Genomic DNA, 23,878 nt, shown 5'->3' on the forward strand with positions numbered 1-23,878 from the left:
CTGGAGACTTTTCTGTCTCCAAATCTAGTATTTGATTTGCAACTTTATGCATGGCTGATGAAATTAATCACTTGATTAAGACAAATTTATCTTTTTGTATTTCAAAAATACAAGATGTAGTTGCTCGTGCATAAAATCTTAACCTAAAAGTCCCCCAGACACCAAGCAGTAATGAAATACCATTTTAAAATCAGCTTAAAATTTATGGTAGCTACATCCCCACTGTGCATTACTTCTTATGCAAAAGTAGTTTTCAAATAAAATATTAAGGACTATTAAGCGTTATTTTTAAATTATTGGTTTCACTTTGTTCATCACTCTGTACATTCAAATCTGAATAATGCTGTGAAAGTGAAATAGCATTTTAATATTATTATGACTTAAAATAGCATATAATTTTTAGTTACAGGAATCAAAGCAAAATGACAAACAATGCCAATTACATCTAAATTTAGTAGGTGGCTTATGTATAATACTTAAACTAACAATGCACAAAAATTGCTAATATGTTTGAGTCAGCTTTGTCATCTTGCTACTACATTTTTCTGAGTTTAACTTTTGTTGGAGTTGCGTTTATCTTTCTCTGGTCTGATGTGAGAGCTTTTGCCTGTATGGTGCTCTGGGATTAAAAGAGCATTCCAAGGGTGAACTTGGTTATTTTTAGGAAGGTTAAACATCTGGATGTTCACTACAAAACCTTTTCCAGGAAAGAATTTTGTTCCTGAGCAAGAAATATGGCAGAGGTTTAAATGCAGTACAACAGCATGTAATCTCTGGCTTCCCAGGGGTCTCTGGTATTTTCAGTCTGTTGCTTAAAGTAACTCTGAGGATTACTGAGGGATATTGGGAGGATTTACCTCTGAAGTATTTTTGTAGGCGGCTTTGAGGCACGGGAATCCAGAACAAGGATGAAACTGAGCAGGGGTGCCAAGTTAGAAAGGAAGGAATGGTTAGGAGCGGCATAAGAAATATGTTTGTAATGTTTCGAAGACTCTGGATATTTGCATTCTGGTTGGAAAAAAAGTAGTTTTTTGATTGAGATCGGTTTTAGAAAGCTGTCCTCTATCAGTGTTAAACAATTTTCTGGATTCAGAAAATACAGAAATGTTACAGGTATGATATAGGATTTGGGGAAGAAAACGGAGGTTGTACGTAATGGTTTTAAGGCATTCCCATATACATTGTATGTGTATGGGGAAAAACCTCCAGCAAGTTCTGAAGATTAAATTAATTAAATGTGTGTAACTGAAACAATTTCGTGGAGCTAGACTTCTATTTTATATGAGCTGTCTTACATCCCTGATTATACAGACTACTGCTTTAAAAATGTATCCTGGCTGCCTACCTTGAAACTGGAATGGCTAGAAGAAGTCTTAAGCAAATATGCTAATGCGTCTTGAAATTCCAAATTTCAGCAATATTGATGGGTAAAAAATTGCATGTGCATCTGAGGGATATTTTTTCCCCTTACCAGTTTCTAGGTGCTGCTTAGAGAACTGTGACAATCCCTTTTCGTTTTCTTAATACATTTTGTGTACCTTTTAGCTCTACACTTTTTTTCCTCAAGCAGGAAAACTGAAGATTTTCAAATTTTAGTTAGTAACTATACCAGTTTTCTAATATTGTTGATGTGATGGTAAATGTAATTGTGGTGAGAGGCAATTTTTTAAACTAACTGATACGTAGGTGGTTTATATACCCCCTGAGGATTTCAAAACCTCTCATGTTTATGTATGGAGAAGCTTATCTCTCTCTCCAGTTGTATATTAGCTGGTCTAACAAGAGATTGTTCCTCTCCACAAATACTGTTTGATTTTTACTTGTATGCATTATATGATAGCATGAGACTCTTGCTGGGTTGAAAAGACAATTTTGTTTGTTTGAAATGCTTAAATCTGGACGCTTACTTTAATTTATATTTTGTTGTTTACTACACATATTACATGAGAAAGTGAATCAAAATAGCTGCTGAAGGATCAGCAGTTAGGCCTCCAGCATGTGAAATTTCCTGGAAAGCTTAGTCCTCTACTATAGCATCAGCAGCATGTCTTCAAAACCACAGAGTGTTTGTTTTATAGTAGCTCCTAGATGCCAGGCATATATTAAGTCATTCGGAGCCTGCTGGTACATGGACATCCCTATTGAGCCCAGTGGTTCTGTATTTTTCCTAAAAGTATTGAGCTATTAACTCCCTAATCCTTAGGGAAAATATTTTAAGGTAATGTAAAAATTAGAGACTATTGTTTCAGTGGACTTCAGGATTCATACAGAAGTGTCAGTTTGCACTTTTCAAAACAATTCTGTTAAAGGTGGGAAAAATAGAAGTTAACCTGACTTGTATATATGAGTTTTCTATCCATGTGGTTGGAAGTGTCATATGATTTTTAATAACACCTGAAAAATCTGATGTGGCTGCTCCTAGCAGTGCTGTACTGGACTTCTGACTGGGTTAGAGTTCTTTTGTTGAAGATTTAATCTGACTCTGCTGTAACATTTAATCAACACTTAAGTAAAAACATTTTTTTTTTTTAGAAGTGGATGACTGCTCTGATGTGTTCCAGTTTGTCTAGTGTACAACACCCGTTAAATGAGTACAACTTGAATTAATGAAATGAAATAAAATGAATGTTCTGCTAAGAGGGAGATGTGAACATGTTATCTTGGGTCCTTTTGCTACAGTGTCAGTTGTATATTTAGGATGACCATTGCAAACTAATGGATGACCTGTGACTATGAGAGAACTTACTTTTCATCTTGATGCCTTTACACAGAAGTTTGCTTTTTTAAAAGGCAAACATTTTGTCCAGTGAAACCAATCTTTTTGGTTTCATTTGGGATTTCTAGTAGCTTTTGAACCTGGTTACCCCAGGCTTGCAGAAATATTAGAGACTTACCCTCTGTGTTGTCTGACACTGGCTTTGGTGTGTACATTTCAATTCTGTGTTTGTAGAAGAATCATCATGCATAATGAAAAGACTATCTCTCTGATAAAACTAGTTACATTTTCACATGGGTGTAATTTGATACTGGTCAAATATAAATGTCACTTGGTCCTGTACATGGAGCCTCATATACTTCAATTTGTCCGAAAGGTTGATGTGGCGCAGTATTGAAGACATGACAGCTGCTGTTGTGAAAGTTTGCTGTTAATAAGCCTGGCAACATTCAGAGGCTCAGCATGTGAGATGCCTCTAATAATCTGTCTGAACGTTATCATTTCATTAAACCTCTACTGTTCAGAATGAGTACAAAAGAGCAGGAGGACACGTTCTCCTCCTTTTTCTTGTTTCTCCAGACTGAAAAGAACATACCGGATAATATGTTTGGAACAGGTCCCTTAATTTTTTGTGTTGTTTGGGTTTTGGTGTTCCACCCACCCCTCCCTGAAAGCACAGTGCATGAAAGTGGAAGAACTGCCATCTCTTGTGTTGTCACTAGTGATTGTGTGGATATGGAGTTGATAGTCTAAAAATGAACGTGGATTTGAGGGGGAAAAACTGTTCAACTGGATCAGTTTACCGTTTGGTGTGGGGAAAACCCTGGGAAAGAATGTGAATGCTCCTATTGCTAGTAACACAATTTTAGGTCATTTTAATCTTGTAATTCCTTCATTTGGTGTTTTCCCTGTGTGCCTGCTTCTCCCCAACTATGTACTTTATCTCTTCCAGTCATCTTAGAAACTCTGTTCTGCACTCATTCCAGTGACAGGCCGATAATTCTGCTCACACTAAAGCTAAAATCACACTTAAATACCGGTGCCTGCCTTCTCCCTTAATAGTCCTCTCTCCTTCCTGTGCTCTATTTATTGTTTGCTCTTAGAAAATAGGATTAAAAAGAAGAGACATGAAGAGGAGAGAACACCTCGGGGAAAATGTGACTACAGAAGTGTCTATCCAAAATACTTGTATTAGTAGCCTCAATAATATAAGAAAATCATAATGCTCATAATGTAGAACCTTAATTGACTTCTGTACCAAATCATATGCACTTTTAACAAGTTAATTGCATTAGAGTCTGTTTATATTCATTTAGTGCCATACTGATAATTTAAGCTGAAGTTCTGTTTCCCAGCTTCACGCTACCCTGAGTCACTAAGCCTTTGGCATATTTACCTTGGAAACATGCTGCATTGACTGTCTGTCTTTGTAGTGTATCATTTCAGTGCTTAATACTCAGAAATTTTCTTCCTCTAATAAATACATGTAGCTGTCTGATTCACTTGTTTCTGTTTTCTTTCTGTACTAAGTAAAATAGCCATTCTTTCCCTTTGATTAAGAGACTCTCTGGAGTGTGTCATGTGCTTGTGGGTGTGAGAATTTTAACTCAAGTTAATAGGGAGTCAATGGCTTGCATCAGAACAGGAGCAAAATCCCAGTTTTCAGCTTAATTTCCCGTCTCCACTGCCTCAGTTGTAACTGAACTAATCATGGGAATCGTTGTGTGTTCAAATATGGCTTTGTGCGTTCTCTCTGGGTGGGATCCATTCAGCAGCGAAAAGCTGCTGTTTGACATACCAGTAATGTAGAACCTAATGATATCTGATGCTTGACATTTTTTTGCCTGTTTAAAGGAGTTTATTCTTTCTAAAGAAGGTGCCTTGCATTTGCTTTTTAAAAAGCAAAATATGTTGCTGTTTGATTTTTAATTTTTTTTTTTAGAATTACACTCCTGGTTTTGTGAACCGCAGTGCATTATTCCTCTACAAATGAAGTACTGAAACTGTGAAATATTATCACTACAGTATTACAGAAAGCCTGGTGTGAGACTTCACTTAAAGCTTTTCTCCTGACTACATAAAAGGTTTGGTGGAGGAGTTTTTTTTGTTTTGTTTTAAACTTGCGTTTCACTTATATTGGAAAGTAGAAGGGGTGTTATTTTCAGTCAGTGCTTCCGCTTCAATAAAGAAATTAAACATATCTTAAATTCTTTGGGTTCAATTGCTGGTAGTTCCTTGACCCACTTGAAGCTCATTTTTCCCCTACTAGCACTTTTTTCATATCTTTTCAGAAATAACGATGACGGTGGTTCTATCAATATGCCTTTTGACCATACTTGTATGTTTGGAGAATAGATTGATTCAGCTTAGATGTTTGACTTTTGTGTGTGTGTCTGCCAAAGTAATCTGATGCTATTGGAGAGCTTTCAGTCTACTATAGACCTGATAACCTTTTTGTTGTTCTTAAGATGAGCAAGTGCAGAGCCAAAACCTTACTATCATCCACTTTTCTAAATTTAGAACAACTTAGAGTCTGAGTGGCACAGTTTTAAGGTACTCAAAAGTGAGGTTGGTCCAGTACGAGCAATTATGTGAGCGTATTTTGGTGCTCTGGGAATATATGGGAGAGAAGGTTGCATTTGGGGGTGTTGGGTTTTTTTTGGCTTGTGGTTTGGGTTTTTTTCCCCTAAATCAAAAACCTAATTTTGACTAAATCAAAACCTAATTTTTTTCCTGTGTGATACAGATACAAAAGTATCTATAAAATACTTCTGCAGGACATGTTGTGAGAGGTGGTACATTAATTGTACATTAATCTCTTAATTGTGAGATATTTGCTCACTACTGTTTTCCTGATCCAGATGGAGCAGCAGTGAAGACTATGACAAATATTTAATCCCAAATAATGAAAACTCCCATGTTTTATCAGCTTGGACAACTTTTCATTATGGCTTAGGGTCCTCTGAGATGCTGTGGAAAATATTAACTTGTGTTGTAGTAGCTGTTTTAACAACATTGAGTCACGGTATAAATTGCTTGTCAACATTTTCACTGCAGTGGCTTCTAACCCTGCTCGGAACTGGTCTTCCTGCTCCTGTAAGAGCAAAATACCCACATTGAGCCCACGTCAAGTCTGTTCTGACTGTACTGTGGCTAGCAGCAGTAACTGTTAGGCTGTAGGCATCTGACTATATACCTTGGATGGGTCTTTGTTATTGAATGGGGGATTCTTGTGCAGATGAGACTCATACTCTTCTTCAAGCAGTAAATGTACTTCATTGTAAACTGGAAGTAGGGAGCATCCTTGTGTTTTAAGTGATTATAGTAATTGTTAATGAGCTTTTCTGTTGAGTAGAAAAAGGCTTACAGAGATCAAAACATAGATAGGAACCTAAGTTGAAGACTTTGGGGAAGTTTTTATCTTCTTTCTGTAAGTAGAGTAAATGCCATAAAATGAAACATAGCGCTAAGCAGTCTTCTGTCTAATGCAGAACTGTAGTACCAAGTGATTGAAAACTCTGGGTTGCATGTATGACTGGGATATCAACTGATACCTTTATAACCCAAAAAGGTCTTAGCTGTCAAAATTGGAGAAAACTTTCCTGTGCCAGGGATAACCACTGACATTTCCAAATGGCTGTTCCTGAAAGCACAGTGTTGTTTGGCTCACGATGAGGCTGTCTAGCATGGAACTATAGACAGCTTGCACCGTGGTACTCTGTAGACTTAAATTACAGTAACCACTCTCTTGATTTGCCTTTTTTTTCCTGATGTAAAAAAGGCTATTTTTGGAAAATTCATACAGTTGCAAGTGGTAATTTAGAAAGAAGAGCTGTTTCAGCAAAGCTTTTGGGTAGGCTAAATGTTGGACTGACCTTTGTAGAGTTCACTGGTCTGTTGGAATCTGAAAATTTACGTAAAGAAATATGCTTGAGGCTCTGTCAAGAAAGGATTGCGTGTAACATCTTGATTTGACCTCCTCTCCCTCCTTCCAGTCCCCCTTTTGATTATTTGTGAAATTTGTGGAAACAGTTTTCCAGATGAGCAAAGTCTTCCTATGTGGTCAGTGCGTTCTTGTGGCTAAGCCGCAACTTTCTTGCTTTGTCAGATGTCTCATACATGTATTTATGTATATTTTAATAGTTATACATTTACATCTTGTTCTGATATTTGCTGATCTTAATTCTTCCACAAAAGCTTTATATTAATATTTTTGTTTGGCAATTTCTATGGTACTACAGCAAAACTTGAATCTATCCTCTGCAGTACACTGAAGCCTTCTATAAATTGATAAACTGTAAAGGCAATTGCAGACAAGACAATTGCTTTACTTAGCTCAGCAAATGAGCCTTACCTCTTTTTCTTGTTCTCATGAAACATGTTTTTTAACATGGTAATAGTTCAGCCGTTGCAAATGCAGTATGGCTGCTGCTTGTACCTCACAGAATACCTTACATGCTAATGATGCTGGGGTTTACCTGACAGTCTCGTTAATGGGTGGCCCATGCCTCAAGATGTTATACTGTTGTAGGATCATGCAGCTGTAGCAAAGGTGTCTGGAGACACCTATAACACCAGGGGTTATAAAAGTGTACGGGTGTTCCAAGAGCTTGTGGGGACAGATAACTTTATGATAATTTTCAAGAGGTGGATACTACTGCATGCTGCAACTGCAGAGTTTACTAGTGAAAACAAATCTGAAAGGACTGAAATAGCACCAAATATTATAAAATGTTGTCATAGATTTCAGCAGCTACAGTACTTGTGGTCTGTTTTGAAAACTGACTTAATTAAACCAGTGCTAACTTCTGTGTAGAAGGTTAGTTAGAGGGAAGTTGGAAGGTTAATTTTGTTTAAATTACCTTAGCTCTAGTAAAGCTTGGATTATAAGTGTGTGTGTTACAATGCGCTTAGTCAGACCTCACTGTAAGCTGCCCCTGAAAGGGTTTTAGTCCCACTTTGTCCCTGGCCACATGTTGACTCCTTTCGCCTTTGCGTCGTACCTAGTAATTGTGCAACTGCTGGCTTGAATGAAAACTCACTTCATAAAAATGATAATATGCCAGGTCAGCTTGCTGGTTTGCTGGGGTAATTTTCCCACTTCTTTATTCTTTTCCTGCCCATGAATAAAATAAGTTTTACTAGCAAAACCCAAGCTAATTGTAATTGCAAATGTTTGAAAAAGGAGAATTTGTTGGCAGAGCTCTATTAATGTCACTGAAGTCAGAGGTGAGCTAACTTAAAGTGGCTAAAATTTACAGTGTAGGGCTACCTTGTTAGTCTCTCTTGCCTCAGACTTTTGATTTTCAAACCAATATAGGCAAATCCTATCTTAAGCTGGAGTCCTCTTTGATTTAACGGTCAAGAAGGGGTGAAAGTAATAATTGTTTTAAAAAGTAAAAACCAGGGCTGTGCCTCAGCTCAGCAGTTTGCTGGGGCTGGTCTGTAGTAGGATGCCAGTGTTCTGGGGCAAGTTAGCTGGTGAAACAGCTCAATTAAAATAAACAGGACACAATTAAAATACAGAATTGAGTAAAGCATTCACTGCTAACAGGCTCTATGTTTTGGTGTCAGGTGTGTTTTTCCATATATTCGTGTTCAGTTTAACTGCTTGAAATGATACCTACTAAATTTGCAGGCATCATTGTATGGAGGGTTTGTTCACATTTTCAAAAAATGTTTGCAGTTGTGTATACTTGTGGTACAATTTCAAATCTACTTCTGGAGAGGATTCCTTGACGTGTATTTGGTAGTAAAAGCATGCCCTGTTTTTCATGACATCTTGTTTTTCCTTTCTTTGAGAAAGAAAGGAAGGGAGGTTCCCAGGTCTTTTTTTGTTTGGCTGTTCTACAGCAAAAACCCCACCCAAGCCAAATCAACCAACCAGTCCTCCCTCCTCAATAAAACAGTGACCCTCAAAAAAAGTAAATTTATTTTTTGGTGTAGGTAAAAGGTGAAAATTATGTATCCAGGCTCCCATTCAGTCTACAAAGGTGTTGGATGAAATAAAAAAGCCTGTATTTTCTGTTGCAGCAACGTCAAAGACTTTCAACATGGTTTTGGATGTTTATTTTGGTTCTGGCTACTTAATACTCAGATATATGTGTCCAGTACAACTTATTTGAAGATGTAATTTTTCTCAATTAACCACTGATGGCAAATTTTGCTTCCAAGTATCCTGTTTTAATTGTGGGTCCCCCAGAGTGGTTGAGACCCTGGGAGATGAGGATGCTTTTGATATACAGGGATGCTGTTCCTGTTGTTGGTTGGAGGTAATGCCCCTGCGAATGAGTAAGGTGTTCTTATGCTTCCATGCAGGGAGTGGAAGTTGTGCTCCCCTTCCTGCGGGGAAGTGAGTACTCTGAGCTGAATGTGAAATCTGGAAATCTTCCAGTTACTCTAATTCTTAAACGCTGTGAAATATGTAATTCTTTGTTCTGTTGGCAAACAGGTGAATTGAAAGAGTAGCTCAGATAATGTTTTTAACAGAAAATGTTGGTGGGGTTTTTTTTTTGTTTGTTTGGTTTTTTTTTTGTTTTTTTTTTACAAGATTCCTTCTCCTCATGCCTTACTGGCTGTATACTTCAGCTGTCTGGGAAGTGTAGAAGAGGAAATTGGGTTTTCTAGTTGGATGTGTAAAAATACATACATATATATTTATATATACGGTATCTAATAGTGTGAAAATGTTTTGCTGAGCCCTCTGTCTGATAAACAGCGGAATCATTCTCTGGTTACAACTTTGAAATGCCTGTGTGAACCCTAACCAAACCTGCCTAGGAAAATCTGGTTTTAGTGGGACATCTCAAATTACTTTTTTATTTCTTTTTTTTCACTTCAGACTCACTTTAGGTTTTTTCTGATATGATCCCTGTTTCTATAAATTACTCAGACTTAGCAGACCTTATCCGCACATGACCATGCGATGAAATTTTAAACTTACTTTGGAAAACAAGCCATCCCTTTAACATAAGTGAAGCCTTAGCAATTTGCTTGATTTTCCTATGAATCACACTAAAGAATGGAATAGTGTTGAGATATGTTTACAGCTGTGGGTGCCATGACTTCACGCTTAAAATTATACCTTTAACTGTTACTCTCAGATTTAACTTTGGTTTGGCAGCAAGCCTAATGGAGGTTCTTAAATATGTATACATCTTGCACATGTAAGGCAGTTGAAAGAGGCTTTTTAGTTATACCCTTGACCTGGAATCCAGTAAAGGAAAAAAGTACTATTGGTTTTACCTGTGGAGTGAGTCCATCCCCAACCAAAATGAACATTTGTGTAATTAACTGTAATTGATCTTCATGTACGTGGCAGTGCTCTTTAACATGCCCTAGGGCTCTGCTCTGGAGTCCTTTAGTTTGATTTGCTTGTCTTAATAAATGATGCTACAGTGGCAGCTCACAAATGCCTTGCACTGTAGCATCTAGCACCCCAAATTAATTGCTCTTAGTAATAAATTGTTCTGATCACTGTATTCTCTCATACTTCTTTTAAGTAATAAAATAGTGGAATGTTTGGAAAATATTGGAGAAAAGTAGATTCAAGAAAACATTTTGAGTGGCATACTCTTGCACGATCAAAAGAAAATACATGCATAGGGTTATTGCAGCAGTGTGAATGTGAACGTTGACTTCTGCCTACAGCTGATGGCTCCAAGAAACAGGGCTGGGCAGGGGAAGTGAGTTGCAAAATATTCTTCAACTTGTCTTGAACTTACCAACTAGTGTTTCTTGACTTTCTGTTTTTCTATTGCTATAGCAATTGCTGATGTAATAAACACATTAAACAGCTTTTGAAATATATAAAACCCTTGGAGGAGAGGGAGAAGGGAATGTTTTCTGTCTCTGATTTTGTCATTTAACAACAGATTTCCAGCAAAAGTTGTTTATTGGGGTTTGGTTTTTTCTTTCTTTCTTTCTGGTTCCCTTTGAAAGAATTGACTGTCTGCTGAGATGGACCCCCAAACTGAATGCATGTGTTCAGCAAGTTCTGAAAATGAATGATAAGTAATAGGGCAGGGCAGGAGATGCGTCATTGTCACATTTCCAGTGCTGGTACCTACCTATGAGGAGTTTTCTTTGGAAGAGAATGGAAATTGGGAAAGTAGGATACATGTTTTGGTGTGTGTGGATTATTGTCACTTACCTTCTGAGGACACAGTGGACATTTGATAGTAAAACTGATATTTTAATTGTAGATGAAGAGTACCATATTGGTTGAATAAACAGTTGTGACTTTTAATGTGGGCTGAAGAGTATTTAAAGTTTTGTGTGGTCGCTTGTCAAACAGACACATTTCAGAAATGGAAATATGCAGGTGAATTCACATATGGATCCAGTTTACCCCAGTTCTGTCCAGTACGAGAAGCTCCTGATGAGTTTTGAAGGACTTTTTCTACAGTGGAAAAAAATATAGACTAAAATTGTCATCTAAAGACTTACATTAGCGGTGAAGAAAAATCTTCTGATTTCACCAATGAGTGTTTCAAACAGGTGAGGTAAACATCTGTCATGGCTGGCTGATTGTCTTTCCCCAAAGTAAGATCTAATTATAACTCAAGCAATTAAATGATCTCCTGATGTTCCTGTCAGTGTGAATTTCTGTGATTCTGTGATAGACGTCTGCAAGTTGTAGATTTGGTCCATTACATAAAGTAAAAGACCTGTCTCTTCTATTTTAATCCATCCTTACTCTAGCCTATTCTAGTACGCTTACCTTCCTTTTATAATTTTATTTTCCTTAGTCTTGAAAGTGCTTGGATATTATGATCACTGATAAAGAAAAATACCTGATGAAATGCAATCTTCTCTGTTCATGTGAACTTTAGTGACGTTAATTAATCTACTGCACTTTTCAAGTTGATGTGATTTATTTGTTGCTCTATTTGCATTCTCATATATGTTCAGTAAGTGTAGGGAAAATTTAACTTGCTGCTGTTACAACAGCTTTTGCATGAGCATGATTCATGTCCAAGGCCTGTAGCATGTATTGCTATGGAAACTTGGTATGCAGGCTTCTGCTTCCCGCCTTGGCAGCATTGTCCACAATAATTTTTCTTGTACCTGGAAGTCAGGGGAGTGATATCTGCTGCTGAATCACTGGGAGGCTGAATTTCTTTGGTAATCCATTTAGTAGCATCTTGTGCAAACAGAAAGAGGTTTTTACTTCAATTACATAAAACTTCCGAGATCTCTCAGCGATAGTTTTGGGGTGCTTAAGCCAATGCTTTCCTCATTGATTTTTATGTCCAAAAACATGGCAGATCAGGAATCTTAATCCCTTGAGAAACCTTCCCATTCATTCTCCATTATTATTCAAGCAGACAAATCTCCTGATCTAGTTTTCCCTGTGTTTTTGCAAATCCTTGTGCTGGCACAGGATGAAGAAAGGGAATAGGTGACTGGAAAAGGTGAGCAGTTGCTTGTGTAATGGCAGCACTGGCTTGTGGTCACATCAGACTGGCCCATGATGAATAGGTTATGTAGAGGGTAGTGCTCTGTGCATGTTTGGTTCCTAGTTCTGTCTTTCACTGGGTCTTTATTGAACAAAGTGAGTTGCAGATACTTACTGCTCAACACATAGGGTGAAGAAAATTACCAAGCTTTGCCTGAAGGACTCCTGCTGGCTTGGAGGGACTGTTGAGACTCTTATCAAGAAACTGCTTTGCTTATGGTGATAAGAGCTGAAATGTGAAAACCAGTGCTTGCGTTGACTGGGTGGTTATCTCAAGTTGGAAGTGCAAAAGAAGTAACAAAACCAGAGGAATTAAGTAGTAAGTATATAGTAAGAGAACAGAAGGGCTAAACCAGGGGATTTTATAAGAAACGCCTAAACAGTGAGATGGCAGAGACCCTGTAGGGTGAGGGTGCACAGTCAAAAGTGGGTGAACCTGGACCTGTGGCCACAGGGGAAAAGAGAGCTTGACCTGCAGCTACTGATACAGCAGAAAGAGAGCTTGTAAGTGTCTCTAATGTAACGCTATTACTGTTGTTGCAGCTTTTATTAGCTGGTTACCGTCTTCTCTAGCTGGGGATGAAGTGGGTCTCTGTTCCCTTGGGAATACAGAAGTTATTCATTTTTCCCAGAAGAAGGGAGAGTGCTGCTTGGAACGCCAGCTGTAACTGGTGTGGCGTATTTTGCATGGTTACTGTTTGGGACGGGTGGATGTGGTAGTGTGTTGCAATGGCTGGGCATCCCTGGAATTGTTCTGTAGGTAAAGGTCTATGGAGCAGTCTGTGCCAGGCTGGAGAGCTCGCTGCTTGGATTGTTGTCTGGACAATACTTTCACTGTATAGCTGTAGGGCTGACACACAGAATATGTTACAGAACAGTGCTTGCTGTGTCTCTGTCTTGGCATGCCTTAGCAGGCTCTGTGTTGTAAGCACTTGCCCATGAAGCTGCCAGAAATAGATGCCTAATAGCAGAGAATTGGCCAAAACTGATCTCAGCCATGTAAAGGTGCAGGTTCAGGTTGAGATCTGGAGTTGTAAAGAAGGTGTTTGGGAAGTTACCTCTCACTAGCTGGCAGAGAAAATGGGCTTACAGAGAAAAGTAAGCCATCAGTGTGTTTGGTTTTATAAAATACTTGGGTCTCATGGTCTAATAACTATAAATAGTTGTTTCTTGACTGAGGTAGCAAGAATCTGTCTGACAGCCTGATTAAATAGCTTCTAAAACAGCTTCCTTACATGGATGTTGAATTTCAGGTGTGGTAGCGTAAAAATCCTAAAAAATGTACTTCCCTGGGAAAACCAATGGTTCTTTGTATTTTGAGCATATGTACTACGGTATGTATGCTCTGCATATATGCAAGAGTTTAGAAATGGGTTGGTAGTTATTCTTGTAATGTGGCACGCAGATGAACTGCACTAAAGTAAGTCCTTCAGAAGACAGCAGTCTTTAGCATGGCCTTATTCAGTATGAATTCTCAGAATGAGAATGAAGAATAACAATCCTTTCTTCATGGATTGTCATGTAGTAAGTACTAAGAATTGCTTCTAAAATCAGTATTTAAGTCAAAGGACACCTGTGCACGGGCCTGTTACATGCATTTTCTGTGCATAAGTTTCCGCTACTGAGATTAAATACTTAAATTTTACTAAAGTGCCTTGTAGAAGGAAGACGGTTTTGTTTTCATATGTGCAGTGGAAGGCTGGTTACATGTGACTGCACCAAGTCTACTCCAACTTCTGAGAAACTTCATGAGTGTGGATTTTTATTTTGGTTTTGGCTGATCCCATTTGAGAAGAATGAGGCGCTGATGCCATGTTTGACCAGGAGTGTGCAGACTTGCACGCTTGATATAGCACAATCCAGTTATATGCATGTGGACTCTCTTAACAGACTTGTCTTTTAAATTTCAGTTAAAAATACAAATGGGTTTGCAGATCACTGTCTGGCATTTTGAATAATATTAAAAGCTTTGAAGTAATCTTGCTTCTCGACTCTTTCATGCGATGCTGTCGTTTGCTTATTATCTCCAGTCTAGATTAATGCATTAGAAAGTGTTTATTTGGGATCAAGGGTTTTTATAGTCTCTTAATGAACTGTCCAGTGGTTAGAATTTTAGGAACCAGTTCTGCTTTTAGGTTATGTGCAGTACCTTATATAATGTAGGGAAATCATATGTTTAAAGATGCAGGGTTTTATGACTGAGATTCACTTCAGCATTATAAAATTGTTCTTGAAGTTAGCTTGTGGGCTACTTGTGTTGGAAACTTGGGATGGAATCTGGACATGCCTGAGCTGCTTGTTTGACTTCCGCCATGCGTTTATTCGTAGACTTGCCATGCTGTGCTTAGCTCTTTGTCCAGCTACCTCAGGAAGAATGAACGTGAACATGTGAATGAACACCCTGTTTGCTGGGGTATCGGTGAATGTGAGTTTCCCCAGACCATAATCACAATACCAACCTTGAGCTTTTAGGATGTCCTGCTGTAAGATCTCTGTGTTGAGAAGTTGGGAAACATTACAGATCTGTGATGAGCTTATAATTTATAACTGCAGTTTTCTTGTGCAGGATGGAAGGACTTCAATTCTCATTTCTCCCTTGTGTACAATCAGCAGATAGCTGATCATCACTGCAGCCTGTCAGTAGGGTTATGGTCTGTTAGGTCATTGTTTAGAATGGGTTTGCAGGTTTTGCGTTCCTTTTGTTGTACAAAGGGCCCTCAGTTTTTAGTACAAAACTTAATGAATTAAACACAGGGCTGATTCATGATGCATGTGCCATCCTTATTTTATCTGTTTTATAAATCTTTCTAACATTTACAACCTTGTTTTGACTAATGTTTAGTAATTACAATGAAATTGCATTTTAATTATCATAGCTTCCGAAGTTGCCAATAAATGATGAATTATATAGAAAGCGTTGTTCTTCTCAAAGGTATTTGCCAATTTATGAAGCTCTAATTTTATGAACATCAGTAATAAAGTTTAGTGCATTACCCTGGACATGTTTAATCTCAGTTGAAATTGCATTAAATCGTTTTGCTTTTCCTATAAATTGGGAGTTTCTGAAGGTCCTTCTAATAAGTGAATTCCACTATTTATTCACAAATCCGATAAGGATATGAAGTTTCCCTTTCTCTTCACTCAAGGCCAGGTGAGGGAATACTTCTCGCTGAAACTGAAGCTGATAACAAGACATAAAACTGGTGTGCTTATCCTTAAGCCATTTCTTCTCAGTGTCTGCTGTAATAATTGGCTAAAGTTAATATGCAATGAACTATATTGTATATAACCTGAACAGCATTTATATATACACTGATTAGTTACATATTGCATGAATCTGCAATTCACTATCTTGATCTTCATGGATGCTTTTAAGACCTCTCCCACTACCTGGAAACTAAAGGCCGGACATGACCGAAATAACAAAAATATATAAAACTTCGGATTATCTTTCTGTTGGCCAACTTTATGAGCAAATAAGATAGTTGTTATTCACTTTTAGGTGGGGTAATGTTGAAGTTATCGTCATTAACAAAAGAAATTTCTCATTTCTTAAAAGCTTTTTTGACAAGTATATAATTTCATCTAAAAGAGGCAGTCTGTTTTTCAGTGATGTTTAATATCGAATTTCTATAGTAGAAGGTTCACATTTGTGTTTATATATAAAAAAAGGTATTTTAAAGTGTCTAGTGGTTTGGTAATTTTCTCTAAATTGCTTTTCAATTGGGAATGGGATGAGTGATTCTTTAACTGTCTTGTAGCTTTAGTTTTTATTTGCTTAGTGATATTTAATTTGGAACTATCATGTAATTCAATTATCTTTGTTCCATATCTGTAGTCTTGCTGAAATTAGCCTTTCAGTTGGTGTTCAGAAATGTTTATCGTTTTTTGTAGGATAAGACTAATGCAATTAACAGTGGGCATTATTCTTTCCCTTTTACTTTACAGAATCACAGAATGGCAGGGATTAGAAGGGACCTCTGGAGCTCACCCCATCCAACCCCCTGCTTGAGCAGGCACCTCCAGAGCAGGGGCACAGGACGGCGTCCAGGTGGGGTGTGAATGTCTCCAGGGAAGAGACCCCACAGCCTCTCTGGGCAGCCTGTGCCCCTGCTCTGGCACCCGCACAGGGAAGGGGTTTGTCCTCATGTCCAGGTGGAACTTCCCGTGTTCCAGCTTGTGCCTGTTGTCCCTTGGCCTGTTGTTGGGCACCTCTGAAAAGAGCCTAGTCCCATCCTCCTGACACCCACCCTTTAGATATTTATAGGTGTTTATGAAATCCCCTCTTGGTTTTTTCTTGTCCAGGCTGAACAAAGCCAAGTCTCTCAGCCTTTCCTCGTAAATCCCCTGATAATCTTCATAGCTCTCCACTGGACTTGCTCAAGGAGTTCCACATCCTTCTTAAACTGGGGGGCCCAAAACTGGATACACTACTCCAAATGTGGTCTCACTAGGGCAGAGTAGGGGGGGAGGATAACCTCCCTTGCTCTGCTGGCCACACTCCTTAATGCAGCCCAGGATACCATTGTCCTTCCTGGCCACAAGAGCACATTGTTGCCTCATGGTCAGCTTGCTGTCCACCAACACTCCCAGGTCCTTCTCAACAGAGCTGCTTTCCAGTAGTTCAGCCCCCAGCCTGTACTGGTGCGGGGTGTTGTTCCTCCCCAGGTGCAGGACCTTGCACTTCAGTACAAGTTGTTGAAAAACCGTCGGGAGTTGTAGTGCTGGAGCCCTCCTTGTGTGTTGTACCCCCACCAGCGTGGTGGCTCTCTGTTGGTTTTGCTCTTTTGGGGCCCCCAAAACTGTACGCAGTACTCGAGATACGGCTTCACAAGTGCTAAGTAGGAGTAATCACAACACAGCAGAAGAAAGAGTCTTCACTAGGTAAAAAACTGGCTGGGTGGCCAAGGCCAGAGTGCTGTAGTGAATGCAGCTAAATATAGCTGGCGGACGGTCACAAGTGGTGCCCCCAGGGCTCATTTTTGGGGCCAGTCTTGTTTAATATCTTGATCCTCTCATCCAGATCATTCATAGACTGTGCCCTCAGTAAGTTTGCAGATGACACCAAATTGCCCAGGAGGGTCGATCTGCTCAAGGGTCGGAAGGCTCTGCAGAGGGACCTGGACAGGCTGGATCGATGGGCCAAGGTCAACTGTATGAGGTCTAACAAGGCCAAGTGCCGGGTCCTGCCCTTGGGTCACACCAACCCCAGGCAACGCCCCAGGCCTGGGGCAGAGGGGCTGGGAAGTGCCCGGCGGAGAAGGCCCTGGGGGTGCTGGCTGACAGCCGGCTGGGCATGAGCCAGCAGTGCCCAGGTGGCCAAGGAGGCCACCAGCCCCCGGGCTTGTGTCAGCACTGGTGTGGCCAGCAGGAGCCGGGCAGGGATGGGGCCCCTGTGCTCGGCCCTGGGGAGGCCCCACCTCGAATGCTGGGCTCAGGTTTGGGCCCCTCGGGACAAGAAGGCCCTGGAGGGGCTGGAGCGTGTCCAGAGAAGGGCAGCGGGGCTGGGGCAGGGTCTGGAGCACAAGTGTGCTGGGGGGCGGCTGGGGGAGCTGGGGGGGTTTAGCCTGGAGAAGAGGGGGCTGAGGGGAGCCCTTCTCGCTCTCTGCAGCTGCCTGAAAGGAGGTTGTAGTGAGGGGGGGGTTGGTCTCTTCTCCCAAGAAACAAGCAATAGGATGAGAGGAAATGCCCTCAAGTTGTGTTGGGGAGGATATTAGGATGTTGTTATTAATATTGGATATTAGGAACAATGTCTTTACTGCAAGAGTGGTCAGGGCTTGGACCAGGCTGCCCAGAGAGGTGGGGGAGTCACCACCCCTGGAGGTGTTCAAACAACGTGTAGGCATGGCAATTCAGGGCATGGTTTAGGAGACCTGGGGGTGTTGGGTTGGTGGTTGGACTTGATGATCCTAGAGGTCTTTTCCAGCCTTAATAATCCTATCCTAGCCTATCGACTGGTGAGCTGTCATCTTATTGTTGGTCTATTCATCAAGGTCCCTCTTAAAGGATTTTCTGTCCTCTGCTGTATCAACCCCACTCTCTCTGGCTGGCTCTCAGCTGGGAATTTGCTGAGGCTGCCTCTGTCCCAATCATACAGATGAAGTTTCAGCATAAGCTGCTGAGTAGGGATTGGTCTATAAATGGTAGAGAAAAAAATTGGCAAATATTAATACTTATATTTCTGTGCTTTAAATACAAAGGTGGTGTTTATCAGGAAATCTATCTAAATAATGCTGAATTTTGAAGTCTCCTGCTGAAATGTCTGTGGGGAATCTTGTATCCAGTGGTCCACAAGATATAATAGGGAAGTAATTGTGTGTGGTTTTAAAAAAAACAAACCGTAATGCAGCTTGTTGTGGGGTTTGTTTTGTTTTTCCCCTGGACTAAGTGAACCTTGACTGCCATACTGTAGCTTAACTATTATCAGTTAAGATGTAAGAACTCTTACAGAAAGCAGGTTAGTGTTATTTACCTGCAAGGTTGCATTAGTTGCAATTGAAGCAATTTTGATGTATTTGAGAAAAAAAATCTGAATGTGGTGAGTACAGAAAAAAATACCGCAAGAATTTTGAATTGTCCTTTGGTGGTTGTACAGATTTTGCATGCTGCAGTCTTGGATATAAAAAGTTTAATTTACAAGCTACAGGTTTTGTATTCCTAGATGATACCAGAACTTTAGAAAGAGCTGCCATAAAGATTTGTTGTCCAATTCTCCATTTGTGTTATAATAAGAAAAAGAATTAGCAAATGGCAGTGGAGTGATGAAGACTTGTGATGACACACCTGCCGCCTTTTCTTCCAATTCCAGGGCATACTCCCTTGTGGATTCCAGTCAAGTGTCTACTTTCCTGATTTCCATTCTCCTCATAGTCTATGGCAGTTTCAGGTAAGATATTTCTTTAAAGTCCTGTAGAATTTTTCTTTTTAAAATAAAAACATGGCAAGTGACTGAATATGATTTATGTTTATGCCTTTTGTTTCATCGTACCTGTGTCAGAATGATGGCTAATGTGAATGAAATATTTCTTGCTTCTGAAAAGGAAATGGAAAAGGAAGAAAAAGTAGGTAGTTGAGGTTTCTGAAAGACAAAATTGTACATCAAGTTACAAGCACACATAAGGTAACTTAGAAGTTAGTCCTTGAAGACAACTCTGTAAAATTGTGTTTTGGAGGGTATAAAAGGATTTTCAAGAGAGGTAGGAATGGAGTGTTATTGATAGTAGAATTTTATATATAACGTTTCAGTGTTGGTCAATTCAGCATGTCCTCGTGATCGCAAACAAGTCTTGTGAAACAGAGATTCCCATGTCCCAGTGCTATTTACCTGAGTGTGAGTAACAGCTTAACAGAGAAGTGGGAAACACTGTCAGTGTTGGATTCCAGCAAAGTGCCTGGGAACTGCTGCAGGATAAATTTGAATCTTCAAAAATAAAATTTGCCCCACTCTAGGAGACTTTAGTATAGTTTGGAGAAACATTGTTGTCCCTTTAGACTTGCAGCTTGTATTATACAGTTTGTTTTAATGTAGTGGCACCTAAGCAATGAGATTCATACCGTTATATTAAAAATTAATCACAGCATGAAAGTATTTTGTTCAAGTGCAGCATGTTTTTCTTCCTGTTTCTTTAAGAATATTGCTTCAGTGTATAGTAAAAGGCCATACATACACTGTGAAGTCTCTGAACAGCTATGAGTGGTGCTGACATAGATGATAGCCATGGTTATACATACAATGTAAGTTGCAGCTGTTAGGATAAGAGGTTTTAAATCACCTTCACAAGTTAATAAAAATCATATAATGAAAGAGCCAGTTTTTGATAAGAGCTGTCTGTTGTTGCTAGTGAGTACTAGGTAACAGCACTGCTGATGAAATTAGAATAGAAGGTCTTAGGAAAATCCAGAGATGATGGAAAAAAAAAAAAAGGTTATATTTGTTTAGTTTTTTCTTCAGGTTTTGAGTCAGCTTGGCATATAGTTGAGCGACTAAATCAGTTTTTAAGTATTTGAATTTATGCAGTTGTGTAAAAAGAAACTATGCATCTGGATGCAAGAAGCCATGGCATTTATTAAAATTAAATTGTGGAAACATAATATATGGAAATATAGAACAGCAGGAGTGCTTGAATTTAAATTGCCTGCCCTTCTCAAGAGCTCCTTGCTCTTAAAAATTTTCCCCTGCTGTTTGCCATCCTATATACATTTTATATACGCATGCTCTTTTACTATCTTGCCCTATGCTTTACATTTAAAACTGTTAATGTAACAAAAACTGCAAACTTAGAACAATCTAACTTACGGATGAAGCAGTGGAATGGCGATGGATGCAAATCAGTTGAGGGATTGCCCCGTTCTAGTCCACTTCCTTTGCATGTACCCTGCAGACCCTAAGATGCAAGCTATTACAGACCAAGATAGGGTCCCATAGTTTTAAAATTGATTTTCTATATGTAGTTTCTTTAGCTGATGCCTGAGCTGAAACCCACAGTTATGATGGTGACTTAGACAAATTCCCATTCTGTTTGGTCAGCAAGTGAGGTCAAAAGCAGGGTTGTTTTTTTTCCAGAAAATTGTACAGTGGTGTTAACAAAGAGGTCTAAGATACAATTAAGTTATTTAAGAAGTTCAACTGTAGTAGTAAATTGCAAAATTATAGTTATCTGGAAATTTCTAAAGTACTAAAATAAAAACTTCTAGAAAAGCGGGTGGATTTCCTTAGAGAAGTGACTTGCCAGAAAGATGAAAGCTATGCCTTAGGGTGCTCATTCTCAAATGACAACAATGATGTCTTCATCTAGATTTGAGTGCTTCGTCTCAAAAGGAGCAAGGCAAAAAGCAAATAGCGTTCCTTAGTTAACCTTCATGTTGCAGAAAGTGGGTTTGGTTACTGATTTTCAGCCTGTTAAGAAGCAAATAGAGTTATCGTGGTATTGCTGGCAGGTGACTAAAACAGAAGTGCAGTAATAGGATCAGAAAGAACTGGGTGGGTGAGTCATTAAGATAAAATCCATGTGCATGGTGGATCTAATTTAATGCAAGAGGTTTCAGGGGAACAAAGGAAAGCCTTGGTCCACTGTCCTTACTCATACAAGCAGCGTTTGTCCAAAACCGAAACAAAAAACCCCTTCAGACCCCCAAGATATTCAGAAGAACATCTAATAGATCGTGGGTAAAGTCTGCATGAACAAAATACAGTTTATAGAGTTGAGTTCCCGCTTCTTTTGCTATGGATGAGTGAATGTTTCCTCCCTGCTTTTGTGCTGGGTCAGGAGTTCTAGCTTCAAGCCCTTCTGAACATCTTTCCCATGTACATTCTGACTGTCTCTCCATCCTTGAACTTGATACACTTTGTTATTGACTGCCAAAGGGGCAAGTGTAATCTTTTAAACTGTTACAAGCTGTAAACCGGAGCATGCAAGTGTATGTGTTAGTTACGGTTTTTTTAAAGAGGTGAGCTTAGCTTGAAACAGATTGTTTCCTATGGGTTCTTGCAAGACAGCCACCTATTCTTGTCCATCTGCTTCTCTGTGATTTAAATGTTGGGGTTACTTTGCAGGCAGGTAACAGCTAAATCTTTTTCTATCCCATCACATACACAGACATGGTCTCTCAGCTTATGTAAAGCCTGATTTAACCCAGAGTCTGCCTGTTCAAGTATCTGCTTTTAAACCAAACCAAGAAGCATGGGATGGAACTAGTGTCTTCTGTCTCTAGGCATTGAGTGCCTAAAATATGTGCATAAATAGAAAATAGTTCAAATAGTATCCTTATGGTTGGCTTTACGACTTAATATTTACAGAAATCAGGATACATATTTCACCATTAAACTTAGAAAGAGGCTGTGGAGTTCCTAAGCATCTACAGCCGCAGCCCTGGCAGGGTGGAATCGGTGATTTGGACAGACCTGCTCACCAAATGCTACAAAGGTGGTCTGCACATCTGCACGCACGAGTGGGTGCAGATATAATAGCTGCTGAAGGTGAGATGTTTTTATCAGAGACGTGGGATTCAGGCGTTCTTACTCCACCTAGGCAGCGATTTTTTACATGCAATTTCAGCTGTCGTTTCCCTATTCTTATTCCCACTCCAGATCTTGCATTGGAACTTGTCCTTTCATCTCACAGCAGTGTTTTATAAGTGACTGTAGCAATGTTAGAGCATACAACGTATTTTAGGCTCTCTCTCTAGAATATGCACTGAGATTTGAACTAAACTGTCTCAGATCAACGACTGTTTCTGATTATAATTTTTCATTTAGAGCAATTGAAATCTGGCAATTCTGTGGCAACCCACAATTCTCATAGTCCCAGAGCTGTTAAGACGGCTGACTGTCCTCACTAAGCAGAGCAAGAATATATTATTGCATCTGTAAGTGACTCTATAGATACATACCTGCTTTCATATTTCCTCCTTCATTTCATAAGAATATTCTCCTGTAGGGTTTCCCCGAAGCATTGCTGCAGTGGAAGTGATCCATAGTTGAATCTGAACTTCCATGATAATAATGTGCCAGCAGCTTACTCATTCCTTTGGCCTTAGCATAACCCTACTGAGTGGTTCCCTGTGGGAGGCTGAGCTGCGCTTGCTTTGAAACATTGTGCTAGAAATCCTACCAACTTGAACTGTGAGGACGGACAGAAGAAACAACTGTCTCGTTTATTGCCACTTGGGAGGTGCTGGCTGAATGTTGCCTTTGGAAACCCATCAGAAACTTGAACAAAAAAGCAAATGTTTCTCAACTTTACAGTCCGGTAGTTTTCAGGGTATCTTGTTTAACAGTATAATTTTGCTTTCTTGGAGGACGTTTTAGTGATAGCTTATCATTTTTTTTTTGTTATGTTAGCGATAATTTGTAGCAGAGGGAAGGGCCAAATCATAAAATGGTTGGAGATTCTTCAGAAGTTGACTTGGATCTTGGAGCAGCTGTGTTGCTGAGTGAAAGTAATTTCCTAATATATGCTTACTTTTGAGGTAGGGATGTTCATAGGTAATAATTGCTGACATATAATAATATGTATTAAGAATATGTAATAATTGCTGACTCTTGCAATTAAAGAAAAAGGGCTGAAGTTGTTTACGAGCAGTAGCTCTAATAGCTTCTTTTCAGTTTTCTTTGCTGATAGCAATCCCTTAAATTCTGAGTTGCCCTATGCCACTGGGAGAATGATGGTGTGAAGATCTTGCTAAACTGTGCTAATTCATAGGGGAATGAAACACTGTTCTGAGAAAAGAATGATCTTGTTTGGCTGAATCTTGCATTAAGTTCTGGAGGGTTGTCAGCCTCCACCTGGATTTTTATAGCTTTAGAGGAAAATTATGAGGCTACTGTGCATTAATGGGGAAAAAGGAAGTGTGCATGAAGGATAAAGACACCCCAGACAAGATGCAGAGCAGAGGGATCTTCAGAAGAACAAGCTAAGAAGAATAGATTAATTTGTGAGAATTTGTGTTCTGTATTGCCTCTAGGTATTTTTGATAACATTTTAGTTAATGAAACACAGTCTGTGTAGAAGTCCTGTATGTCTGAGGTTGAAGCTTTCTCATATTTTGCCTGAGCCCAAAAGCTGCTTTAATTTCATACCACTGTTTGGGAGCACTTGTATGCAGAAGAAGCAAACCTGGTTTAGACTGGAAGAGGTTTTTCTTCTTTTTTTTTTTAAATTTTGTTTCATACAGTGAAACTGCTTCACCCCTCTATCACACCA

At 39.4% G+C, this 23,878-nt stretch overlaps 1 protein-coding gene across 5 annotated transcripts in view; it reads left to right on the top strand.

Moving 5' to 3' along the window:
- SPPL3 (signal peptide peptidase like 3) overlaps window positions 1-23,878 on the top strand; it is a 62,795-nt gene that overhangs the window by 18,645 nt on the left and 20,272 nt on the right. For all 5 annotated transcript variants that reach the window (XM_075110500.1, XM_075110497.1, XM_075110498.1 and 2 more), the window contains one exon: window positions 18,985-19,062. In XM_075110500.1, the coding sequence (XP_074966601.1) occupies window positions 18,985-19,062 (78 nt within the window). The remainder of the gene's footprint in view (window positions 1-18,984; window positions 19,063-23,878) is intronic.

The sequence above is a fragment of the Phalacrocorax aristotelis genome, chromosome 15 (assembly GCF_949628215.1).
Source record: "Phalacrocorax aristotelis chromosome 15, bGulAri2.1, whole genome shotgun sequence".
Taxonomy (NCBI): Eukaryota; Metazoa; Chordata; class Aves; order Suliformes; family Phalacrocoracidae; genus Phalacrocorax; species Phalacrocorax aristotelis.